This window comes from Manacus candei, unplaced genomic scaffold (genome assembly GCF_025592945.1).
Source record: "Manacus candei isolate 608988 ecotype Guabito, Panama unplaced genomic scaffold, ASM2559294v1 h1tg000047l, whole genome shotgun sequence".
Taxonomy (NCBI): domain Eukaryota; kingdom Metazoa; phylum Chordata; class Aves; order Passeriformes; family Pipridae; genus Manacus; species Manacus candei.
The window spans coordinates 6,652,971-6,673,075 of NW_026138095.1; the positions used below are offsets into that span (position 1 = coordinate 6,652,971).

Genomic DNA, 20,105 nt, shown 5'->3' on the forward strand with positions numbered 1-20,105 from the left:
ATCCCGGCCCTTGGACAAGGTTCTCAGAAGATTCCAGCGACGTAAAACAACCCAGAACCTCTTTAACAAAGCAGGTTTGGTGCATTTCACTGCAGGTTTGTTTGAGCCAGGGTGGGTTTGCTCAGGGCAAGCAGTGCCCCAGCTGTGGTGGCCCCCCCAGCCCCCCCTGTGCTGACACTGCTCTTTGCTCCCTGCAGACGTGGGTGCTGAGCTGGCCAAGACACCCCTGCGCAACCAGCCCGTGACACACCTGGCCAAGGAAGGTCTCCAGCATCTGAGCCCTCCCAAGAAGGCCCAGGGAGGAGGGCAACCTGCCAAGGGCCATTGGCGACCACAGGAGCAGAACTCATTTATGCCAGTTCTGGAGAAGGTCCTTCTCTACAGCCACTTCTTCCTGTCCCTGTTTTTTTTTACTCTTATTTCTGTAAAATGGAGCAGCTAAAGGCCAGCTCTGCACAGTGCTAGTTCAGTTGTTCCCCACTGTATCACTTCTGACCCCTCTGCTGTAGTTTGTTCTTGCTTGAATCACAGAGCTGCAGTTGTTTCGGATGCCTAAATAAAATTAAAATCCAAATCCACAAGGTCTAAGATCTGCATTTGTAGTGCTTTATACTCTGGTTCAGAAAAACTACAGATGTCCCTACTGTGGGCTAGGAAGGTATTTGAACAAAACAACTGTGAAATCTGGGGTAACACCTTCACTCTACCCATCTATAACTCTTACCTCACACATGACCAACAGGAAAAGCAGTTGATTCCCTGCTCTTTGAGATACTTACATTTTGGGGAAAGGTATTCAAGAATTCCACCTCAGATAATTAAATAAAACAACCTAAGTCTGAAGTGTTTGTACTATTGTTTCTGTGAGTTCCAGTGAGATCAGCAGCATTCAGAAAACCACGACAGAGAGAATAATAAGATCACCAGGATTAAATGTTTTTTAAAAGTAACTAAAAGATAACTTTTTTTTTTATATGCATCTGAGCATATCAACACTCCTTCAACTCCTGGTGCAAATGGCTTCTCCCAAACAATCACGACCAGCCTAGAAAACAGTCCTATATGTCCGCCTGTAGAACTCCTGAGACACTCCAGACAAACACAGATCACTGCTAAACACACTCCAGCATCCCAAAAAGCTTCTCCCATTCAACTCCTAAGCAACTGTTCGCTTACAAGGCCAGGAGAACTCCATTCCCTGTGGTTAAACAGAGGGACAGAGGATTTATTTGCCTTACAGAGGATGTGACACAACTCAGTTTGATGAGCAGGTCAGGGTGGGATCTTGGTCCTTGCTACAAAAGCAAGCTCACAAGTAAAAAAGAAAAAATTGAGGAAAAGTGGGATATTTGCAAGTTGGTGTATCGCTCTACCTTTCTCAAAACTCAAGTCTAAGATCTAAGCCACAGACAGGAGGGAAAGCTCTTTATTTATAAGATCATTGAGTCTGACAGTCGTTGAACAGCTCCCAGACTGGTTTACAGATCAGCAATGGGCTTGTGGGGCCAGTATGGGTATTTCTCCTTGTCCAGTTTGGTTTCAGGGAAGGCTTCATGCAAGTCTTCAAACGTCATCTGCTCAAAGGGAATCATGCTCTTGAGCTTCTGGAGCTGCAGTGGAAGCAGAGACAGGCATGTTACAAGTCACTGCTCAGCAAGAAGGAGCAGAGCACACACAGGTGAGAACAAGGGGTGTGCCAGGGTGGGTTACAGACAATATTCCCAGAGGAAGGTCCAGCCTCACCTGTTGCTCATACTGGGCAATCCGAGCTTTGGAAGCCTGAACATACTCAGCAGTGCTCTTGGCCTGAGGAAAGCAGAGGATGTGGTGAATGGGGTTGTGATGATGACAGTGACCCAGGGTGAACCTGCACCCTCATGCTTTAAACTGGCATTAAAATCCACCATCATTACACTGGGTAAGTGAGAGAATCTCAATCAAATCCCAAACAGCCAAACCCTTCCCTGTGCAGAGATGCCCTTGCTAAGCTGAAAGCCAGAGACAGACACCAGTGAAGGGCAGAGCTGTGCTCTGGCTCAGGCTGTGCCCGTGAAGGCACATCCAGGACATCCCTTCCCACCTCACAGAAGGTAGAGTAAACCCCAGCACTAGGGAATGGTTCAAACACTTACAGCTTCCTTCTCCTGGGCATCAATCTTGGCACTTTGGGTATCCACTGGCTCGGGAACCTTCAGTGCACTGAACTGTAAATTGAAAGAGAAGCTTTTATAAGGTTTGTTTGAAATAATCATTCACACCGAGAATATGCAGCATTCCCTCCTTTCTTCCCAGGATTTGCCCACAACCATGTAGGTTAATGAGCTAAAGCTGATCAGTGCAGCTGTCTCATGACCCTCCCAGGCAGCACTGCTCATCCAGGAGCTTCCAGCCTTCTCCTCTGTCCTGCCCACCACCCTTATGACACCCAATACCACACATTCATCACAGCACTGTAAGGGAGTAGGAAGGTCTAACACCAAAGATTTTTCCTACCACAGACTTATTTCCCCCAGGACAAAGCTCTCAGACCCATCTGAGGTCAGTGGGTGCTCCCAATTTTGGAAGGCAAATTTTCACAGTGACAAAACCAAATTCTTCTGCCAATCCTGGTGTTTTCCTCTCAACACCACCCAATGAAACCTCTAGAGAGGTTGCTCCAGCTGGTAAAGAGACTGACCTTCTTCTGAAACTCATCCACCATGCCAGCCTTGGCAACATTAGCCTTGTAGAAAGCCCAGTCGATGGCCGGAGGCTTCTCTGGCAGCGCTGCCAACCTGAAGGGATGGAGGACAACAGACATGAGCACTGACCTGAGAGCCAGGAGAGCCTGCTGAGTTTAGTTTAAATATTTTTGGGTTTGCCATCAACAAGCCATTTCTGCAAGTCCCTCTGCCCTTGGAACAGGCTTCTTTGGACAGACAGCTCAGCCCGCTGCTCTGCCCTGCTTCACTCAGCACCTCTGAAGCTCCCTGAAGGACAGAGGGGGTAGTTTCACAACACTGAGCCTCAGGCAACCAGCAACATCAACTGCAGTAGTCACCTGTATCAGGCAGTGGACGCTGAAGGATTTGAAAGCTAAGGATTCAAGAACTGCCCATGAATCCGTACACCACTTAACAGAATAACAAAGCTCCTAAAATGTCCTAAACGCGCCAAAGCAAAGCACTCTCACGAACCCACAGCCACGGGTTTACCCTGGGGAAGATTAACTAAAGATGATTTGCCAAAAAAAGCCACCGGCTGCCTCAAGGTGACCTGCTTTAATACCTGCCGGGACGCTCCTGCGGGACCACAGACAGCGTCAGTCCCGGCACTCACACCGGGGGCTCAGCAGTGCCGGGGGCTGAGCGCCCGGGAGGAGCGGGGCGGGCTCTCCCGGGGCCGGGCGGGCACTCACCGGGCCGTCAGGGCGTCGCTGCGGGTCTTGAGCGCGTTGTACATGGGCCGCTGGTTCGGGGGGACCCGCTCGGCGAAGGCCGCCCAGTCCACGGCCTTGAGAGCAGCTCTGCGACCCGCCATGGTGAGACCTGGGCAGGGACACGGCGGTGGGAACGGGGACGGGGGGGACACCGGGGATGGGGACACGGGGGGATCGGGGCACTGGGGTGGGGGGACGAGAGGGCTGGGGCTCGAGAGGACCGGGACACAAGGGATGAGGACGCGGTGGGGATGAGGACACGAGGGGGATTGGGACACGGGGTGAACGGGGACACTGAAGATGGGGACATGGTGGGATCGGGACACGGAGTGAATGAGGACGCTGGGGATGGCGATGGGGACACGGGGGGGATCAGGACGGGGGGGTCGGGGTACTGGGGTTAATGGCGACACGGAGGGGATTGGGACACCGTGGAATGTGGACACGGCGGGATGGGGGCACGGAAGGGATAGGGGACATGGAAGTACGGGGACATGGAAGTACGGGGACATTGTGGGGATGAGAACACGGGGGAATGGAGGCACGGGGGGCACTGGGGTCTCTCTTCAGCCCCGCCGGGACCTCACACCGCTCCCCACCCCCCCCCACTTTCACCGGCCCCCCAAGCCGCAGGCCCTGCCCGTTCCCGTTTCCCTCGCAGTCCCGGCGGTGCCGGGTCCCCTTTCCCCCCGTTCGCGCGGCAGTACCGGGTCCCTTCTCTCACCTTCACCGTCCGACCCCGCCGCGCGCGCCGCCGGAAGTCCCGCCCCCGTCCCACCTCGCCGCCCAATCAGCGCGTGGCCCTGCCGGAATCCCTCCGCGCCCCCCGGAAGTGTCGCGCGCGGACGCGGTGATGGCGCCGGGCGGGCGCTGAGGCTCCGCCATGGCCGAGGGGCCGCCGAGGGGCCGCACGCCCAGCCCGGGCCCGGGGGGGACCCCGGGGCCGCCCAGCCCGCGCGCGGCCGGGCCCGCAGGGGCGCCGAACCCGCCCGCCGCCAACGCCACCGCCGCCGCCTCCAAGTGGGTGCGGCTGAACGTGGGCGGCACGTACTTCGTGAGCACCCGGCAGACGCTGTGCCGGGAGCCCAAGTCCTTCCTGTGCCGCCTCTGCTGCCAGGACGGGCCCGAGCTCGGCTCCGACAAGGTGAGGCCGCGGCAGTGACACCGGGACAGCCCCTCCTCGACCCGCCACGGCCGCCAGTGTCACCGTCCCACGGGCGAGGTGACACCCCTGGCAGCCGGTGTCACCCGGGGCGGTGTCACCCAGGGCAGTGCCCCCGGGGCCCTGCGGGTCCGGACCCCGCCGTGTGGATGGGCCCATCTGCACAGCAGCCCCCCGGTCCCACACGTCACTCTGTCACACACCGTCTGCTTGTCCCTCGCATTCCACGGTCATGAATCTTGTGGCATCCCCAAAATCCTCGTCACCCTCGTTCCTGTGACACGCAGGTTCCACATGTTCTGGTCCCTCCACCTCCCACGGTGACTCCAGCCAGCAGCTTCCCACAGTGTTGCTGCTTCCCACTGTAACAGTGGTTACAGAAGCAGGGATTTTATGATTTCTCACCCTGAGCATGTGTGTCGTTCTTTTTGAATGTCTTTCACTTTGCTCCCATAAAAGATCACAGTGCACGTTCCTGGATAGTTTTGAGGTCGCTGCAGACCTGAGGTCGCTGCAGAAGGATTTTGCAAACTGTTATTCCTGTAATTTGCAGGTTTTCCCCAGGATCTGCTACACAAAATGTTGTAAATATGTCGTGGGTGGTTCAGACTGAATTAGTCAGGTCTGTTGCTGCTCCATTCAGAGTTTAATCAAAAGATATCTCCTGGTAGTTTGATCACAATCAGCAGCATCATTAAGGAGAGGAGGTGACACTTCAGAGTGGGTTTGCACAGTTGTTGCTTTAGAGCAGATTGGCAGGAGAAATGTTGGTTTACAGTGATCTAAGAGAGGAATATGAATTCTGCACGGGGTTTGTCAGTGCTTCAGAGCTGCTCAAGAGATGCTTTCAGCTGTGAATTATGAGTTGTTTAATGCCAGTAGTTGTGTTGCTGGAGATGTGGCTGGAGCTTTCCAACGTGTGTTTGCAGAATGGAAAGTTAAAACTGAACTACTTTAGCTGTCAAGTGCCCTTAGTTGGAACTGGAAATCCCATTTTCTTGCAGAGCCCCCTGGTTAAACTAGGTTGGAGAACAAATTTAGGCAGAACTCAACTGCCAGCTTTTGGTTCTTATTATTGCACTGAAGAAAAAAACTAAGCCCTCCTTTTCTGTCTGGGTGTACCAGCCCTGTCTGCACAAGTGCTTCGTGTGAGGCATCTCCCAGAGCTGCTGAGCTGTGACATTGGTAGTTCAGATACTGAAAAAGAAAAACATTGGTTTAAATGTGGCATCATTCCTACACCTCCCACAGGCAGATGAATCCAGGTCCTCAAAGGGAAGCCGTTCTGTTTATTGTGTTAAGCTGAGTTAACTTGTCCTGGTACCACTGAACCCTCCCCCTTTGTTCCTCAGGATGAGACGGGGGCGTATCTCATCGACAGAGACCCCACATACTTTGGCCCGATACTGAACTACCTCCGGCACGGGAAGCTCATCATAAACAAGGAGCTTGCAGAGGAAGGTAAGAGAGAAACACCAGGAAAAACTGTAAATGCTTCTGGACAGCTCATCCAAGAGCCCTCACCAGAGACCAGCCCCAGTGCACAGAGTTCCTGCCCTGCCGAGGGGCGAGCGACCACGTTCCCCAGGGATGCTGTTAGTTAGTACTGTTAACTGCTCATTAATAGGGATTGAACCATCAGATCCCATGTCTTCCCAGAAGCTGCAGCTCACAGCACACCCTGGCACTGTCCTGCTGAGCCCAAGGTGTGTCACAGCCCATCTCCCCCTCGCAGACTGTGGTTCTCCCCAAGCAGGCAGCTCTGAGGGCTTTCCCTTAATGGGGCTGGGTGAATAAAATCCTGTACCACGAGGTTTCTGATAATCCCAGGGAAAGGAGAATAATTTTTCTTAAAGATCCTTTAAGTCACAAATGGAGGTGACAGCTAGTCAGGCATTTTCTCCCAGCCTGGGAGCAGGAGATGGCTGGCACAGTCTGTTCAGCATTTGGGATTCTCACATCTCGGCTGGATTTGGAGTCGGGAGCAGGTGTTGCCATCCTTGTAGCAGAATCATCTTCATTCTACCCTGTGCAAAGTAACAGAATTTGTCTCTGCTTTGGGTTCCTCTGCCAGGGGTGCTGGAAGAAGCCGAGTTTTACAACATCGCGTCCCTCGTGCGGCTGGTGAAGGAGCGGATACGGGACAACGAGAACAGGACCTCTCAAGTAATGCACTTTGGGGTTGTGGAGTCAGCCAGGTCTGGAGCACAGAAAGACAAGTGTGGCTGCAGACCCTGCAGCAGCAGCTCTTTGGTTCAGCAGTAACAGGGGGATAAGAGCTGTGAGGTGGATCCAGGGCACGGCTAGGAAAGAGTGTCCATTATGGCTTTTTAAAGCACAGACCACTGAGTCAGCTCATAGCACTGTAGGGAAAGGCAAGGGACAGTTACACACGAGGGGCCAGGACAGAGATGGGTGGTTATAAAGCAAAACATACTGCTTTGGTAAAGAACAGCTCAAACTCTTTCTTTAAACCATTTTTTCCCTTTAAAACTGTGTTCTTGTGGCAGTTTTCCCATTGGTGCTCAGCTGATATTAACACACCCAGTAGATTCAATTTCAGAAATGTTTTCAAAAAGCAGTAAGTGGCTTTGAAAGCCAAAGAAGATTTGCTTTCCCTGGCCCTTAGACACCTAGAAGGCTTTTAAGAGAAGCGTGCCAGCCAAATGTGTATGTTTTGAAATTGGTGGGATGAAACCTCAGAAAGCCTGTGAGGCTCTGAATTCCTCAGTAAGACAAGAGCAGGAGAAGCTTATGAACTTCTGGCTTGACAGTACAGTAATTACTAAACTACAGCAATTACTCCCCATGCTCTAGGGACCTGTGAAGCACGTGTACAGAGTCCTGCAGTGCCAAGAGGAAGAGCTCACACAGATGGTGTCCACCATGTCCGACGGGTGGAAGTTCGAACAGGTACGGTTACCAAAGAGTGGCAGAGTTCCTTTGAAAGCTGGATATGGAATAAGCAGAGTTTACTGTTGAATTGCACTTCACCCTGCTCTGCTCTTCTGAATAAGCAGCCTGACCTGGGCAGTGCACTTATGTCCAGTCACTGACAGGGAAGGGCAGAAGTCACTCAAACTGCCAAGTGAGATTTAATTTTCTCTTGGGACTTCTTGTATCCTTGTCAAGTCCCAGAGAAATTCTTCCCTTCTGCATTTCATCACATACACCAGGCCCTGGTACAACAGTTCTATCCAGGAAAATTACTAGAGCTGTGAAAAACCACAGCATGACTTTTCTGGAAGCTCAGAGCCACAACTCCTGCATTTGCTAAAGAGGCACTGAGTGTCATGAGAACTTCCTGCAGATGCCTTTGCAATGCAGCTGGTTTTGGGCTGGGTGTCACTGCAGTTTCATATGGTGTTAGTTCCAGATTTGGTTTCTAGAATCAAACAGTTCTCTCATTTCTGAGGAGAGAGGACTGGAAGCCAGCTGGCCTGTATGTTACTGCTCTATTAAGAAACTGTATTAAGAATAGGCTCTGTGGATTTCAGCAGTGTCTTCCCAATGTTGTGGGAGATGTGCTGACACAAAGCAAGACAGAGGATTAGGAAAAGCTCTTTGCATCTCTTGTTCCTATGGATCTGTTCTGTAATGCCTGAAAACTCCTATTCCATAGTGGAGAGGCAGCCAAAAGCCTGCCCCGTGAGCCAGCAGTGAAACCTTGTGACCAAGAGCCACTCACTGCTCCATGGAAATGCAGTTCTCCAACACCCAGGTTTTGCTGCCCAACAATTTACTTATCAGGATTCGCCTTTCACACATCCATGTACACACCCCCAAAACCTCGAGGCTGCAGGCAGTGCCCTTCATGGGAATCTGCACCCTCAGATCTCTCCTAATCTTCCTTTTCAAGGAAAAGATACCCATTACAGGCAAATGCTGGTGTTCCTTCCAGTTCTCTCCCTCTTCCATCCACAACCTTTGCACAAACCACTGAGATCTCTTCCTGTCCACAGGCACCAGGAAAATTTCCTGCACCTCCCACTCCAGCCCACTCCCACCATCGGGAGTTGCTCTTGCCCTCCCCAGGACTTGCATCCAGCTCAGCCCCCTTCAAGGGCAGCAGCCTGAACAGGACAGACACAGTGCTTTGGTTAGGGCTCACAGAGCTGTGAGAGGGCCCAGACTGGGTCACAGAGCAGGGACAGGGAAGTGTTGCAGCCTGGGACGTGTCCCGTGCTGAACTGGGCCCTGCTCAAAGCCTGGGCCTGCTGCCACAGTCTTTCCCAAGATGTGCAACCCAGCACAGCTTCTCCCCTCCCCAAACCACAGCACTTGGCAGGCAGAGACATGTTAGGAAAGACTGCAACAGATCTACAGACTGGGGACAGAGAGCCTGTTGCTAAATCCCAGCCTGGATGCCAGGGATTGAACAGAGCAGGCATTCCCTGCACAAGCTCTTTGGGTCCAGTCACTTTAAAACACCCAAAGATCTGTTTCAGAAACCTGCAGGAAAACCAGAAGTGGTAAAAGCTGTTGCAGCCTATTGTCTGTCGTGCTTGGATTCTAAGAAGAGACAGGTTCTCTGCCTTGTGCCATTCAGTCTTGCTTACAGTAAGGATGGAACAGAAATTTGCCATTTTAAAATCAAAATCTTTTCTCCTGCCCACCTGCAGTTCAATACTCTGGAAAATTGCCATCTTCACTGAACTTGTTGAGTAAATAGTGGCTTGTGGTATTGAAATAACCAAGAGCTTAAATAGTCAAGACAAGGAGCAGGGAAGCAAAATACCTTTTCTTATCCTGTGTCTATGTTTGGCACAAACATCAGAACCTGTTAAAAACACTGGAGGCCAGTCAGTAGAACAGCCCCCCAAGTCTTCCTGCAGCTGCACTGTAACCATACAGATGCTGATCTCTCTAGGAAGGCTGTTGACTGCATCTGTTTATACATAAATACAGAGCTGGCTGTTCTAAAATCCATTAGCACATGGAAGTTGGGGTGCACACTGCACACTAAAGTTTCCTGGATACACACAGTTTATAAGACTCATGTTGCTTCCTTCTGATGACTTACATTTATTCTCTGGGAAGCAGAACTGAGTTGTAAATGACAAATTAGCTCTGCACTCTGGGATGTTCTTTTAATGTAATAATGATAAATGAGACAGATGGGATTTCTTGGATCGAGTCCAGACACCCTCAACACAACAGTAATAGAATATAATCCCATTTACACAGATACCAAGCTCCATCTTGACAGCATCTATAGAAAGGATGGTGTTGGTTTGCCACATGTCCCCAGTTAATCCAACATCTGCCTGAGGTAAAGAATTCCCATTTCCACATTTGAGTCACCAGGCAGGTTGAGAGCTGAGTTCAGTGTGGACCAGGCAACCTGCACTGCCTGCCCACATCTGAGTGAGCTGGATATTATGTGTTGCACAATCTGTTTTTCCTTTTTCCACCCTCAAAAACTGGCCAATGTTCTGCTGTGTCCAGCATTAGTTTCAGGCTGGAATTCCTCCGTGGGGCTCCAGGTGCCACTAGAGGGCCGTGGAGCTCGGCTGTGTCCCTGCCTTACACACACATGGGAAGCTGCAGGGAACTGCAGGTCCAGAACAGATCTCCCAGGACAGTCCTACCTCACAGAGCAATTCTAGGAATAAAGCAAAAGCCTTATTTGTAGTTACCTAGTTAAAAGTTGCCTAGTTACCAGTTAAAAGACTTACTGATAGTTACCTTGGCTGTCTCCTGTTGCACAGCTGATCAGCATTGGATCTTCCTATAACTATGGAAATGAAGACCAGGCAGAATTCCTCTGTGTTGTGTCCAGGGAGCTCAACAATTCTACCAATGGCATTGTCAAGGAGCCAAGTGAGAAGGCCAAGGTAAGGTACCTGCTCAGGTGTATCGACCTGAATTCCCCTGTGAAAGAGAAACCCTTCCTGCATCAGCAGATCCATAATCTGCAGCAGCACTTCTGTGTACCAGCTGTCCTGTTTCCTCCTGCATCATCCCCTCTTGGAAGATTTCACATTTTACTGTAGGAAAGGAGCTGAGGCTCTTTGTACACTTCAAATTAAGACCAAAAAAAATGGAGGAAAGAGAAACTTGGAAAAGGAGGACAGAGTAGCAAAGACCTTCGAAGTCAGTCACATTTTGTGGTTGAAGGATGCTGCAGGGAGAAACAAGGTTTTTGTTCTCTTTCAATCCTCTCCTTCCTGGAAGTGTCCAAGGCCAGATTGGATGGGGCTTGGAGCAACTTGGTCTAGTGGAAGATGTCCCTGCCCATGGCAGGGGGGTGGAACAAGATGAGCTTTAATGTCCCTTCCAACCCAAACCATTCTATGAATGCAATTTTTTTTCCCCAGGATAGAAACAAAAGGTGACATCCTTAACTCCTGGCAGGCAGCTGAGCAGGATTTCTAGTAAAGGGGCTCCCTCAACTTTAACCAGCCTGTCAGTCGTTTTGTGGTGGCACAAAAGCCAGCAAGCTCCTCTCTCATCAGTCCATGTTTCCTTTCCCTGCAAAAAACAAGGACTCTGAACGTGAACTTTTGCATCTAAAGTTGTCTGAGGTTTTCACAGAAGGTCTCTCCTGTTCCAGATTCTTCAGGAGCGAGGATCCCGGATGTAATTCAAGTGTCCACTCCGTTCAAACTCCCGGATGTCACAGGGCAGTCCAGCTGGGCAGAGCATCTCTCCGCAGAGCAACCGGCCCTTGTACAGTAACCAAGCTAATGCAAAGCAAAGCCGAGCCTGTCCTGCCAGTGGCAAATAATTCTGGTCATAACCAAAGGCTTCCCTCTTACCCCGGAGACCAAGGAAGGGAGAGACTCTTCCAGTTGGATGGTCCTTTCCACAAGTATTTGTTTTGTTTTCTTGGCCAGCGCTGTATTGAATTTTTCCAACAATGGCTGGGCCGGATTCCCAGTCAGAGCCTTTGTGGAGGTTGCTCAGGTCCTCAGGCCCCTGTAATCAGTCCCACTTTCCACAGGCTGGTGTGGGTGGGAGGATCTATATTTGAGCTGTGCCATTTCTTGCATCCAGGTCTGCCACCAGAGAAGTGCAGGGACCTTGCAATGCTCCCCCTTCCTCCCCTAATCAGATGAACAGGGCTTTAAAAGGAGGAACAAAACAACCACTCCTAAAAAAACCCACACAGACTTTTCCATCCTTGCTTTGTATTTGTTCCTTGTTCAACTCCTAAGAGCTGAGTTTAGATCTAAAGGGAGGGGAGAGGTGTGTGCATCTGCCACAGGTCTCACTGTTAACACTATTACACGTGGGCTCCTGGCGTTTTCCAAAGCCCATTACTTTGCATGCAAACAAAAAGGCCTGTGTTCACCCAAAATAGTGATAGCTCTGTCCTTTACACTTCTCTACAGAGGAAGAGGGGTGACATCTTCCCCTCCAATACCCTGCTAGGGCCATATCTTAGCCTGGTGCAAAGTCACAAGGTTTAGGGACTTGCTGCTGCCAAGTTCAGCTTTGCCTTGTTTGTCTCCAGCAGCGTGGGCTCTGTCTCCTTCCCTCTCCCCAGGGAGGGCTTCAGGCAGAATTTCTTTTGTACTGTAGCAGGCAGGTAGGTTGGTTTGACCCCTCGAGATCCTTTGCAGAGGAGATCCCCTATTATCTGCAGCCCCCTCACGTCCCCACCTTTAAGAGATCACCTCAAATTACAGAGGGACATCACAGAGCTGGGGTGGGGGAATTTGGTGAAAAGTTGCCAAACTGTTGTATTGTTTCTTGTCCAAAGTGATGTGTCAACTTCTGTGACTTTTCTTTCTGTTTTCTTTTTTTTTTTTTTCTGGAATGCCTTGGATGGATGTGCAAAATGTTCGTTTGTGCCTCTCTTGAATTCTAATCTTAGCCAAACTGCAGTCACTGGTTCCTCTCTGTGCCACCCCTAACCAAGGGCATGTTCCTCCTAGTCTGGTAAATGGAATTTCATAGGAATTTGCTGCATGTTTTTCCCCTTTCATCCTGGCTTTGTTCTTTGTAGCCCAGGTGTCCTGGCACTTGGCTCATTTTCAGTCAAATCCCAAACTGACATTACAGCAAAGCTTCAGAGACGCTGGAATTCACAGACATTGATAAGCTCAGAGCAGATGCTTCTTGATAAGGAATCAGAAAATTCCTCACCTGGACTGAGGAGTTGGGCCCCTTTCTGGAGGCCTTCAGCTACCTGTTGTCTCCTGAAAGTTTTGAGATAGAATCAGGCAGGTTTCCCATCTTACCACTTGTTGCTGATGAGGCCTTGCAGCAGCATTACCAACAACCAGTTCAGCGACCAAGTCGTGCAGCAAAGACACCGAGTGGCACTGCTGTGCTCTGCCTCTCTTCAGTCCTTCTCTCTTGCCTGTCCTCTCCATCCTGCTTTGCCAATGTACCTCCTCCGGTGGAGCCTTGGCCCCATTCTCAAGACAGACTGGTTAATTGTCTGTGCTAATCAGTCCTGGTAACAACAGGCTGTACCAAATGTCTTTGGATGTTGCAGCTGGTTTGTCATCACGCTGGAGAGCCCAGCTCTTCTGCCCTCCACCTTCCCTGTTCATAACGTGGTGAGCTTGTGTTGGTGTGATCAGACCACACCTTGGCTGGGCCTGAACAACACTGTGATGTGTATAGATCTCTCTCCTCTATGTGCATCTTGTAGCCTCAGTCATTGTCTGTGCTCACAGCTAAGAAATCAAGAAGCACACATATGCAAGTTAGCAGCCTAAAAAGCCCTTTAACACTCTCATCTGTCTTCTTCCCCTTCTTCAGAGGAGGGAGTTTCTGGGAACTGGTCAAGAAATATCAAACTAAAGGCAACAGGAACTGGTCAAGATGCTTTTGTCACATTGCTGCCACCTGAGCACCTCAGTGAAGCCCAGCAGAGGATTGCCTGATGCAAAGTGATGCCATTGCTGTCCCCTCTGATCCACAGAGAGCCAAAAGTTACCAGGTGAATGACACAGCTGTTGAACTGACATGCACAAGAAAGACCATCAGAGTTGCATCTCGGTTTTCCTCTCCTCTTTGAGCAGGGAGGAGGTGCCAGGGGACCACAGACTCTCTGGGTCTTTTTAAGTTCGACAGAACAAGTTTATGGTAGAAAACCAATCACTGGTACTGGACATTCGAGTTCTTGGGCAGTGTTTAGGACCAGGTGTGAAGTCTATCCAGAGTAGGTACATTCCCAGTGGAGGATTTCTCCTTCCCTGACTATGCTAGGTCACCTTTACCTTGAGACCAGGGCTGGTCTCAGCATTATGCACCAGTTGCATCCCTTCTGTGCTTAAACAGGGCTTTTCTGTCCATTGCCTTTCACTCAGTCACAACTATATCAAAACTAGTGCTGAATTAGGATGAAATTTGTCCCATTCACTCTAAAAAAAGGTGTAGCATGTTGTGGTGAGTAGAGTAGGTAAGCAGGGGTAGATCTACTGGCTGTCCAAGAGTGCTTGTGCCTCTTGGGAAGGTTCACTTTAAAGCGCTAATCCTGGGAATGGAGCGTATGACACTTTGGTTTTCTTTAAACTTTCCCAGTGGCCTAAGTTGTTCCGCTGTGGCAAGACTGGAAATAACCTCTTGAAGTGTCTTTGTTTCTGCACATTTTTAAAAAAAAATCGATTTTTCTCAGGGGTGACTGAGTGGGCTGAGGCGAAGGGGGCCTGGTTGGCTGCGGGGTGGGGGCCGGAGCAGCCGGGCCGTGGGCTCCTCCCCGGAGGTTTTGTACAGTTTGTCACATGTCAGTGCCCTTTGCTACTGTTTCTCTTTGTTTATTAAATGTGTTTGAATAACAGTTGAGATGCTGTGATTATTTATCTTTTTTCAATAAAGATTCTGCAAGGGGTTTGAAGAGTTTGAAGGCTGGTCTGCGGCCTCCTGCTTTCCCTGCACCACCTCACACACAGATAACTGCAGTGTGGGGGAAGAAGTGTGGAAATTAGGTACCTGCTTCTGGCTCCAATTCATTTTTAACAATGGTTTGCCAAAAGGAGAATCTAATGAGATTTTGGAGTCCTCCTAGGCTACTTTCAGAGACAAAGGCAGAACTGGAGCTTGTTTCTGATCTGCTATACAGAAGACATTCCACATTTATCTTAACCATTTCCACTGACAACCACAAGCAAGTAGAACACTGATAATACCATTAGATGTGAGTAGCTAAGGAAGAGGATTTTTTTTTTCTGTCAGTTTTCATTTGCTAAACCCCTACTTGACTCTGGACCACCACCAAAGCAGGAGGTGAATGGCACCACAAAAACACCCAAGGAACTTACTACCTGCCCGTGGCAGGATTTGGTCCCTTCTACTGCCAGAAGCAACTGGGGGAAATAAATTCTCCAGGTGGCTTTGCCAGGTGCTTGGGAAAGAGATGAGTAATAAAACATCAGAGATTTTCCGATAGCCACAAAGTAAGTAGTGCATGCATCCGAGCTGCAGCAGAGCGACTTAAAAACCCCTTTATCAGCCTTTTCTTTGTTGGAAAAGGGGTGATTCCACAGCCTCCTGTGTAAAGAGAGGCTCAGGCTCCCCCTTGGCCCCCATGCTGTGTCCAGGGGCCACCTGGCTCCCTGGGGCTGGTGCTCACCTCCCCTCAACACCCATTAGTCACCCCAGCATTGCCCCTGCCAGTTTTGCCTGGAATAGAACTAATAGTTTGGTTTTCTGACCTGCCTGCTCATGTCTGTGCACAAAGAGGAATCCATAATAGACATTAAAGATAGGAAAGGGTTTTAGCAGCGTGAGGCACCTCTCAGCATCCGACTGCTTGGCCTGGGGCTCTGGCAAAAAGCAGTGGAAGCTGTGGCTGCATTTCCCCTCTCCACACACATGTGGGAGGGTGAAACCCAGCTGTGCAGAGGTCCTGCCACAGCCACACATACATCTTGCACAACGCCTCCATCCCCTCTTCTGCTCTGCCTCAGGCTCTCATAAAAATGAAGGTCAGTTCGTCACTGACCCACCCACCCTCACATGGCACAAAGTAATCAACCCAGATCTCTCTGCAGACAGGAAACATGCAGATATTTTCCACACAGCTTACTAACTTGTTTGGGAAACAAGGACCTTAGCCGTGTCCTTCCACCTAGATCTGGTTTTGAGGCAGTTACTGAAGATTTAACCCAACCTTCTCATAGGCAGAGAACCCTCTCGCCACGTACGCTCTCGCTTCCAGGGCTGGAGAAGCACTTTGGTTTCCCCAAACCACAGTAAAGGAGCTGCAGCACCCTAGTGATTGCCTTCAGATTGTGGTGTGACAGATGAGCAAAGGCTCATCTAAAAGATATTTGACCTTCTGGCAATATTTCCTATTAGCAACCTATCCCTAGGGGTTCCCCAGACCTCAGCAGATGGGAGTCTGCTACGAGTCCATCATCAATCTGAAGTGTAAGGAGTCCTCAAGTTTCATGTGTCTCAAACAGACTTTCAGTGAGCTGAGAGCTCTGCTGGTCTCTGTGTCACCAAGAAAATCCTTGAGCTCAGGGCAGTCTGGCCAGCAGGTCCTTCAGCACAGCTAGGAAAACATGCACCAGTGATCTTGATGAATTCAAATGACACTGGCTAAAAATGAGGAAAACCATTTGGGCAACCAAGCAAGAAGACAGGCCTTTAACCTGGGCTCTGAGTTCAACACATCTCAAAAAAGCAGGCAGATTTAGGCACTAAGGGGCTAGGAAACACCTAACAAATGGCAACCCTCATCCCAGTGTTCCAGTGGGTTTTCATCTAAAATTTGAATGCAGAAAGAAGTGGATGATCATATTTGCCAAACCAAAGGGAATTTGCCCACAAAACAAAGGCTCAAGGCCACATTTTGCCCTTTCCACACACAACCCAGATAACACAACCCTTAAGGCACACAATGATCTGCGCTTCCCAGTGGAATGAAGAGCTCCTGCCTTTCCTTTTCCAGAAATCACAAAGCTGAATATCCTGATCCCTCTGGATGTGGGCAGGAAGAGCCTGAGTGTGGACACTAAGTTGCTGGATCGCCTTTCCTACCCTGTTGTGACTTCTAGGCATCACCCACACCTACCTTGGAGAAACTGTCCTTGGACAGGAGATCTGAGCAAGGCCTGGCTGGGATGGCAGAGCATCTGCTGGGAGCTAAACAGCCAAAGCTGACAAGCTGGAGCCCGAAATCCTGCTGGCTTCCTAAAAACCATGCTCCACAAGTTCTGGATGCTTCAACCCCCCACAACCTCCTCCACCTGTTCCCAGGATCCAACAGCCAGGCACAAGGAAACACTCCTCTTGATCCTTCTCCTACTAAGTCGCTTATTCCTTATTAATAAAAGCCAACTAAATGAAAATTAAGGGCTTGTTAGAGGGAACCACCTCCAGCCACTGCTCAGGGCCCCCAGTGTCAATTCATAGAAGAGATGGGATGCAGCAGAGTTGGATTCTAACACAGCCCACTGTCGCCTCCCTCTGCTACATCCTCACCTACTGCAGTTTTCCTGCAGTTAATGACAAGCCAACTCCATTTCTTCAAAAGGCCCACTTTCCAGAGAACACATCACCCTCCTCACCTTCACAAATGAGGGAAATTACTGGGGGAAAAAAAAGCACCAGCAGCTTCCAGGTATTCTCAGTAACCTCAGCCAGGTTCCTATCGAGGGCCTCCATCTGTCTGGGTACCCTGTGCCACCATCAGTCCCTCTCTCTGCCCACTCCCAGGGCAGAGCAGGTCAATGTGGCAGGTCAGGGTGTCACACCAGGCCAGCCAAAGCCACCTCCAGCATGAGCTTACACAAGCATGTCTTCCTCAGACTCATCTCCAGAGCCATCCCTGTTGCCTCAGGGAATGCTGCCCTTCTTGGCACTGCACCTACTGCACAAAGCACAGGCTCTGGGACAGCCACAGCCAGGGACCAGGGGGTTGGTGGCAGTTAGGAGGGCAAGGGCCAGCACACACACAAGCCACCTGCAGCCACCCACCAGCCAGAGATTTGCCACCAGGATAAAGAACAGGGACAAGCTGCATCTTGCTGAATTCCTGCAGGGCAAAGAGAGCTGTCAGAGCACGCTCTGGTGCCAGCTGCCTCCTCAGCTCCCATTTGCCATCTCCAGGCTAAGCTGTGTTATCCCCACACTGGCTAATGGCTGTTAAACCTGGCCCCAAAAAGGGGGTTTCTTACCTGGTCTTACACCCATGTTGTTGGTGACTAATATGCACAAAGCAGCCAGGTAGATCCAAAGTCAACCCAGGAGAGTAGAAAGCAGCAGTGAGACAGAGCAAAGACTAACCTGGGCAAGAAGTTGGGCTTAAATGCAGCTGGGATCAAAGAGGGTGGAGAGGAGGATACAGATGTTGCTGGTCGAGCTAATGAAGACCAATTAGTGCAGGCAGGACCCTGATGCCTTTTGCAGGGGGAGGATGTGGGAGTGGTGCTATGGGAACTGCTGGGGAAACTTATGATAAACCAGCATTTCAGCCCTGGTTCAGCCCCCTTTTCTCAGCACCAGCAGAGCTGGTCTGAAGGAGTTTTGCCAGGGTTGTCCAGATCCTGTCCAGCCTCAGGAATCTGTTTTCAGGTGTTCTGAGGGCTCAGTTACTGCTGGATCTGCCTAGGTTTTAGGGGTGGATCAGAGCAGGAGTTTGATTCGTGACTGAACGTGGGGCAGGAACAGCTCCTGGCCCCAAAGAGCTCTGCAATCCCACAGCTGAAATGTCACTTAGTTTCTCTTGCTTTGAACAAAAACCAAAACCCAAAACCAAGCATCCCCCTGCCCCCACTTCCTCTGAGAGATTCAATCTGCCAGAGGATTTGCTAATCTGGATCTCTGGAACAAATTCAATTGGTCTTTCTCAAAAGTGATTTGCAAGCTCTGAGGCATTTACACTTTGGTTTCCAGGCACAGAGAAGCACAGAACCACTGGGGTTGGAAAAGACCTTTGAGATCATCGAGTCCAACTGTTAACACAGCACTGCCAAGGCCACCACTAAACCATGTCCCTAAGACATGGTCAGCCCCAAAACTGCTGCTGAGGCTCCTGAGCTCGGGACTGGCTTACTGAGACATCACATGCCAGTAAGGACAGGCAGAGAGCAGGGATTTGCAGCCACCCCCACTGTGCCCCAGGCACAGCCTGTCCCTTGAGGGCTGCAAGCGACTGCTGACAAGTGACATCCGGCAGAGACGAGCCCGTGGTGTTGGGCCAGGCTGCACCACTTGGGCCAACACCTTAATCAGAGCTAAATCTGGATTCTCTGCTGTCACTTTGCTGGGTGACCTTGGAAAAGTCAGCTGGAATATAATGCAAGCTACATGGGAGAGGATGGCAAAGCAAGCCAAGGTCTTGGGATGGAAAGGTACTTAAAAAGTCACTTATAAAGGTATTTACCAAGAGTAGTGCTTGGCTTTCTTACCCCCAACAGACACTGATTGAGCCCAAAAAGGAGTTTACCACCTCACTCAGTTTACAGTAAACATCCCCCTTATGTGCATGAGGCTTATTTTACACATTCATAAAGTACACATCCAGTGCACACCGGGGCTGAGCTGGGCTGCAGAAGGATGCTGGAAAGGAACAAGCAGGAAACCTGCTTCTCCATTCCCACCCCTGCTCCCAAGCTGCAGGCATGGTCTGGTCCCTGAACACCCCTCCAAGCCCCATTGCTGGAGGCAGAGGTTCTGCCTCTCCCCAGCCACAGTCCAGAATTCCCTGCTGGACCCTGTGGCTGGGTCTCCCTCCTGAGTGGCTGCAGGAGAGAAGTGGCCTGCTCATCTCCCCCGCAGAGGTGCCCACCAGCTGCAAGCTATTACTGAAGACAATATATAATTATCACCCTTATTTGCATAATATAAAACTGAATTTGCTAAATATAAACCTCTTCCTTTGAGGTGAGCTACATAAATGCTCCAGCCCCTTGTGTCTCTTGGCCTGGCCTTGCAGGGAGAAACCAGCAGCCCTCATCCCAGCAGCTGCTTGTCCCCCTTTGCAACTGAGGGAAACTGAGGCACAGAAGAAGCAGGGACAGTCACTGTGTGAGCGCTCCTGGTCTGCTGCCACAAACAACAGCTACTAGGGCTGGTCCAGTGGGGGAAATCCAAGAAGGTTTGAATGCTGGTATCTTGGGGGTCACTGGAAGAAGAGGATATAATGTTCAGATGTAAACAAGAGAGGATTAGCTCATCAGGGCAGACAGTGACTGGAGAGAAAGACTGAAACAGGCAGTGTGCTTCCCATGTCCCATCCAGCACACTCTGTGTCCCCAGGTGCCGCACGGGCTGGGAGAGCGAAGCACCTTTGCACCAGTTCCCTGCTCCCAACAAAAGCACAGTGTTTGCAGCAGGCACCCACGTGTGGCAATTGCTGTGAACTCCAACCCTATTCCCAACACCATTAGCGTGAGATGGTCACGTGTGTGTGTGAAAATCTGCCCGTGTTCCGCAGGTGTCCCTGGTCTGTCACATGCACTGCTCAGCACCAGGAGCAGGTTGTCTGAGAGCATCAAGCCCGAAGGAGCAGGAGAACACACACCTATCCCTCCACATTCACACTGTCCATCCTCTCTGGTTGCCCTGGAAGGGTTAATCCAAGGGTTTGCTGCTGTTGCTCAGTGTGGCACAGCC

The 20,105-nt window shown here is 50.5% G+C and overlaps 2 protein-coding genes across 2 annotated transcripts; one reads left to right on the plus strand and one right to left on the minus strand.

Annotated features, from left to right (window-relative positions):
* Positions 1-1,410: 1,410 nt before the first annotated feature.
* Positions 1,411-4,210, minus strand: ATP5PD (ATP synthase peripheral stalk subunit d). The gene is made up of 6 exons (XM_051797589.1): positions 4,143-4,210; positions 3,398-3,527; positions 2,678-2,774; positions 2,133-2,204; positions 1,744-1,806; positions 1,411-1,610 (listed from the first exon to the last, which is right to left on the minus strand). The coding sequence occupies exons 2-6, from the start codon at positions 3,517-3,519 to the stop codon at positions 1,479-1,481; spliced, it is 486 nt and encodes a 161-aa protein (XP_051653549.1). The 5' UTR covers positions 3,520-3,527; positions 4,143-4,210; the 3' UTR covers positions 1,411-1,478.
* Positions 4,211-4,262: 52 nt separating this feature from the next.
* On the plus strand, positions 4,263-14,319 carry KCTD2 (potassium channel tetramerization domain containing 2). Its single transcript, XM_051797588.1, has 6 exons — positions 4,263-4,562; positions 5,933-6,041; positions 6,655-6,746; positions 7,398-7,493; positions 10,292-10,417; positions 11,137-14,319. The coding sequence occupies exons 1-6, from the start codon at positions 4,302-4,304 to the stop codon at positions 11,164-11,166; spliced, it is 714 nt and encodes a 237-aa protein (XP_051653548.1). The 5' UTR covers positions 4,263-4,301; the 3' UTR covers positions 11,167-14,319.
* The last annotated feature ends 5,786 nt before the right edge of the window (positions 14,320-20,105 follow it).